The sequence below is a fragment of the Neltuma alba genome, unplaced genomic scaffold (genome assembly GCF_004799145.2).
Source record: "Neltuma alba isolate B1F8T4 unplaced genomic scaffold, ASM479914v2 tig00011844_pilon, whole genome shotgun sequence".
NCBI lineage: Eukaryota > Viridiplantae > Streptophyta > Magnoliopsida > Fabales > Fabaceae > Neltuma > Neltuma alba.
In genome coordinates this window covers 51524-57523 of record NW_021636449.1, presented here as the reverse complement: position 1 = coordinate 57523, position 6000 = coordinate 51524, and the positions used below count along the sequence as shown (strand labels likewise).

Genomic DNA, 6000 nt, shown 5'->3' with positions numbered 1-6000 from the left:
CAAATTTCTGTCTCTCAAATATTAGAAAATAAAGTTTACTTTAATTGGTACCACTCTGTTTCTTATTATTTAATTTGTAAGGAGGCATTTTAATTTTTTTTTAATTTGTCACTTGTACCTTTTTAATGCTTTATTTTCAATTCCACCCCTATTAATTATAGTAAAGGTTAAGAGAGAGGAATGAGTGAGAGAAAATATACTTGTAAGTAGAAGATTTCATCTATTTAATGTTCTTCTTAATTCTACAAGTGACAAACATCTCTCTTTATAGTTTACTTAGAGTATATACCCACTCTGTTTCCTAACATCTTTTAGACGCAATTTTTAATCCCAAATATAAATTACCAACAGTCTTATTAATTACTTTTTTATCATTTTACCCTTGTTACTAATTGAGATTCAAAGTTCGGAAAATTAAATCAGATCATTGGGCAAAGTAGGAAAATTAACTGTCATTCCCAAATATGTGTGAAAAGTTCCCAGCAGTATATGTTGACTCCTATGTCCCTTTTTTTCTTTTTCACCGGAGTCATTTGTATTCCTATAAGTAACTTAAAACATTATTTAATGAAAATAAGAAAAGCTTTAAATTTTACTAACTATGTGGTAAACTTTAACCACTTTTCAACTTTATCCTTATTTTAATTTAATATATATATACTCTTTAAAAAAATAATACCAATTTATACAATAATAAATGAATAATAAATTGTTATTATATTCATGTTAAGAAATTGACAACAAAAATAAATAAATAAGACTGAAAAAACCATTTCTTTCTAGCTTATAAATATGATCAGGGAGTGTATATATCCTTTTTGTTGCCGGCTATATATATATCCATTAGAAATTGTTCTCTTCCAAGAAATACATGTGGGATTTTTTTGATTATTGGTGACCATAGAGTGTGAGAAGCTTAATTTCTGTACTTGAATTAACCAATTTCATCAAAATAGAAAAAAAAGAAAAACTTTAGAAAAAGTAAGGAGAGACTTCAGGGATGATATGCACGCGGTATGTGGTCTCCACTCTCCAACATCATTTTCTGTGTCTCCGAAGTCTAACGTCGTTTTGCTCTAGAAAATCCAAATTTTTGAGAATCATTATTTGTTTATTTATTCACCTTAATGTATTATTGTTAACTGATGCAATTAAATTAAAGCATCATAGGAAAATCTCAAGGGGCGTTATACTATATTTTTAAAATAAAGTTGTGAGACAATCTAATTATTTTAATAACCACAGTTGTTTGCGAATCCTAATTAATTACATTTACGTTTCAAACGTTTCTGTATCCGATGCACTGCGGAAATAAGTATGAGAACGAAGAGTCGGCATCGGAATTCATCATCCACGTCGTCCATATCCATCCATATATATGCTTATATTAATTCCAATCTCTACTTGTTCTTCATATCTGCTTCGGGAAGCAAAGAGACCAGCATTGTTAATTGCAATTCCACCATTAATTTGCAGCATTCATTATGAAAACCATTATAAATAACCACCTCATGGACCCATATGGAGATCATCCCCAGTTCAAGATCTCTCTTATACATTAGTCTCAGTCGTACTGATCCTCTGAAAATATGGGCGGCAAAGGTGGCGGTGGCGGCGGAGGCAAAGGAGGGGGCAGCGGAGGTGGTAAAGGTGGCGGTGGTGGCGGCAGCGGGAGCAAAGGAGGGGGCAGCGGGGGTGGCAGCAAAGGCGGCGGCGGCGGCTATATGAAAGCGCCGGGTGGTGATGGAGCGTACATATCAAGGGATGTGTTCGAGAGTAACCCACAAGCTTATTTCAGTGATCTTCATTCTGCAGAGAAGGGAAACAAGTAGTACTGGTGCCTGCCAGCTTCGTGTTCTGATAATGGAGTCTTAACTCCCTAAATAAACTTCTTAGTTTAATATATATGACTATATATGTTTCTACGTTGCTTTTGAAATACTCTCTCTCTCTCTCTCTCTCTCTCTCTCTCTCTCTCTCTCGTAATGCAAAAGACTTGTTGTGATCATGTCTGGTTTCCTTCTGTGTTATCTTATAACTAGTTTTTCTCATCTTTACTTGAAAAGATCGAGTCCTGAAGAACAAGGTCTTTTATTAGGGCTTTCTCTTATGCCCTATCACAAAGAAATCGAAGGTGTTACTGAACTGGCTGGAAAGCCCTTATTTGTGAGTGATTTTTATACAGGCAACCAGAAGGTGCAGGGAGAACGTTTGTTAAAACTAAAAGTAAAAACTCCACGATAGGATTATTTTTTCATTAGAAAGAATATATAATTATGGCCGGAAAGTTTCTTTTAATATTAATTAATGATTTCTCTCTGAGTTTATTGAGATTGATTAATTAAAGTGAGATATGAGTTATGTCATTTAAACACAAAACACAAATCTGATGTTTCAACTATGAATCAACCATTTTCTTTGAAATTCAGAACTTCCTTAAACTTTTAAGGTTCTGGCTTAACTTAATAATCTAATGTAAGGCCAATGGGGGGAGTATAGGTGTCCATTGAAAACCAAATGTTAGGCAATGTCATGGAGTTAGTTCGTAAATAATTAATTATTAATTAGTGGTAGTAATTGAAGGAAGATAAGGATGCTAAGTATAAAGGGGATTGGTCCTTATACGTGCCCCCACCTAAATTATAAGATACATGTCCCAAGTCATTCGTGATTTGTAATTACTTAACATTAAACTATATATAGACATACAAATTCGTTTTTTTAACGAAGGTGAGAAGTAGAAATTTATGACTCTCGAAATCCAAATTAATGCAAACAACAAATTTCTCCAATAAGCTATTATCATAATTTCTTTTTTTTTTTTTATATGAAGATAATGCTAGACTGCATAAAATTTTATATGCTTAGGATTATTTACAAATAACGGTTAGATGTCGATAACCCTTATTAGTTATCAATTATATATCTTCCTTAAACTTTATTTTTATATATGCATATAATAATCCCCAATTTTGATTGATATATAAATAATTCCCCGACTTTCACGGGATAAGTTATCGCGTAAAAGCAAGAGATTAGAGAATTTATTATAAACTCTCAAAGGTTTCAGACATAATGGTATATGGTTTAAAATTTATGAGAGGTTATGTTTAGTTTAGCTTAAAAATAATTATGTGTTGGAGTTATATTAATGCTGTAAAATCAATACTAGCGTTCTTTGGTAGGATTTCCATTTTAAAACATTACAAATTCAAAATGTGTTGGTCACAAAAAGAAATAGTAAAAGAATAAGTATTACTCCCTCTTTTTTTTTTTTTTAATAAAAGCCTGAAATTTGAATTGCTTTAGTCCTTTTTATAAGATCCCACTTTGTGGTTATCTGAACATTTGATATGTTTTTACCATTTTTGCCCCTAATTAATTTTATAGATTGCATTAATTAAAGGGTTCACTATACATTGTCATTCTTACTTATCCCTTATAAATAAGGGCATGTTTGAAAAAATAAAGTTTATTATTACATATTTATTAGTTTTAACTAATTTTAATTATTTTCTTAAACTGCATAATTTATTTATTAGGCTCTTATAAAAAAAGACTTGAGGGAGTATTAATATGTTCTATGTGTTTAAAAGTCATCTTCCCTTTATTCTTATCCTTTTCCATTGAGACACCCGTTTCCATGAAAACGGCTTGACTTTTCTGCCATCTGCTTCGTTATGTTTTTTTTTTTTTTACCCGACCCTGCTTCCTTAATTATGTGACAAAAATAACAAGGAGAATATAGAATTACAGCAACAAGACCTATCTCATCAAATAAAATCAGATAAATAAATCAACTTACGCTATTATTGGTTGTGCAAATGACTATATGTTTAAAAATGTCATCCATTTCTCTGGCAAAACAAAAAATGTCATCCATTTCTTCAACCTTGTATACATTTTTCTTTTTTTGTTAGTTCCTATGATTTAGATATAAAAGAGGAGGATTGTGTTAGGTTGATAGTTACACGAAACATTTACTTGACTTTATATGGACATGGAGAAGAAAAATAAAGTTTGCGATAAGGCATAGAAAATAAGATGGGTAAATAAACTGATCAAGGTAGTGATTTAATCATCAGTGGTCCAAGTTGAATAGAGATCAACCTAGTAATAATTAAAATACTACCTCCGATCTTATTTATAAGATCTCATTTGTAAATTACAAACAATGTCTTATAATTAGGACCGGGGATAGTAATATAATTTAATTATAAAATCCTTTAAAGAGTAATATTTGAATAAAAAGTATTTCACACGCAGGTAAATGGGACATGCATATATAAGCTATACATGATCCAATAAAACAAGAGTTACCAAAGCCTAAGTTTGACATGTTGTCATTTTTAGTAAACTTAAAATGACGTGGTTTTAGCCTCAATAATAAAAGAAAAAAATATAAAATCTAGCCTGATTGACCTGTCTAAAATTTTTCTCTGAACTGCCAAGGATTGGTTAACCAATTTGCTGGTTTGACTAGTCGACTATAAGTTGAGTTTTAATACTACCTCCAGTATTATTTATAAGACTTCGTTTGTAGACTACAAACGAGGTCTTATAAGTAGGATTGGAGATAGTATTATAGTATGGGTACTAAGGCCTTTAATTAAGACTCAGAACAAGCCCAACAAAAATAAAAATTGACATTAAAAAAATAATACTAATAAAAAGAAAAATATGATAAGAGAAATATTGGATGTATATGAAGTCTCAAATCAAGCAATTAGAGGATTAATCACAATTATACAAGTATGTGTGATGAATGCATCCAAAATAACTTAAGCTATTTTGATAAAAGTGACTACTCATATAGGTGCGATTAATACAAAACCTTAATAGAACATACAAAACCAAAGTGAAAATAACTTTAAAACAAAAAACATAAACTGACAAACATGCCGGAAAGTTAGATTTTTTGTTCAAGATGTGACGAGAAGCTGCGAACAAGAGAGTATATATTGTTCACACTTAATTTTTAGATATAAACACCAAGAGGGATAAAAGGAAGATGCAGAGAGAACCAGTAAGAAAGACAAGTCCTATAGAACCACAGGTTATGGCCATTAATTCCGCAAACTCTGATATGAAAGCTTGATGATGATTTGATGATCTCTTAAACTTTTCCCCATAGACTTCATTCTTATAGTTCCAACCACATCTATCCACAAGCCTTTCTCTCTTTCTGATTCTACCGATTCTCTCTCTTAAAACACTCATGTTTGCATCCACACTGCTTTCTGATCAAAATCGACAACAATATCGAAGAACACAGCATATCAGAACAAGCAACATCTTATTTGTTACACAGATGAAAGAAGATTCATATGTAGGAGTAACAAAGCTGATGGATCACGCATACCATTGTCTCTAAAGCTTTGGGACCTCATTTTGGGGTAGTGAAACATGATCCTATGCCAGGAAAGAACTTGGTTGAAACAGCAGAGAGAAGAAAAAGAATAAGCCATGATGAGGTTAATACCATCTCTATTGAGAATCACCCGGTTGCTTGAGATCCTACCTTTATATACACACACATTCACACAGACACATACTTGAATATGAAGTAAAAGTTGCGAGGAATATAAAATAGTCTATACATTGATGCACAAAGTCTTTTCCTTTGGGAAGGCATTAATACGAGTGTAGTATGATTGAAGGTTATATTATATATATAATGTATTAGACTTTTAAGAAAGAAACAAAGGAAATAGGAGTCCATGTGTCTTTTGCTTTAGACTTACACATGGCACTGTTGAATTTTGATTGAAGTGTGGCCGCTCATTAGATTTGAGACCATAACACTCATCAAGTGATCATATTGCATGTGTGATGAAGGGCAACATGTTAATGAGTATTAAATATGCAAATCATGAGATGTACCCTAAAACTTTAACTATTTCTTATTTCTATCAGTTTAATTTTTTTTAAGCTAAAATCTTGATATCTTCAGTTTAAGATTTAATGATGATGATGATGATTAAAAAAAAAATTGTTGCT

General features: G+C 31.6%; 1 protein-coding gene and 1 long non-coding RNA gene across 2 annotated transcripts; one reads left to right on the top strand and one right to left on the bottom strand.

Moving 5' to 3' along the window:
• The first annotated feature begins 1589 nt into the window (after window positions 1–1589).
• Window positions 1590–1832, top strand: LOC114718375 (holotricin-3-like). The gene has a single exon (XM_028903674.1). It carries the CDS (start codon window positions 1590–1592, stop codon window positions 1830–1832), a length of 243 nt encoding a protein of 80 aa, XP_028759507.1.
• Window positions 1833–5043: 3211 nt separating this feature from the next.
• Window positions 5044–5479, bottom strand: LOC114718374 (uncharacterized). The gene is made up of 2 exons (XR_003737809.1): window positions 5363–5479; window positions 5044–5240 (listed from the first exon to the last, which is right to left on the bottom strand). It is a non-coding gene; the product is annotated as an uncharacterized LOC114718374 (long non-coding RNA).
• Between the last annotated feature and the right edge of the window lie 521 nt (window positions 5480–6000).

Bases quoted from the DNA above. Each gene is read 5' to 3' on its own strand.
- LOC114718375 (XM_028903674.1), top strand. From the start codon at position 1,590: ATGGGCGGCAAAGGTGGCGGTGGCGGCGGAGGCAAAGGAGGGGGCAGC.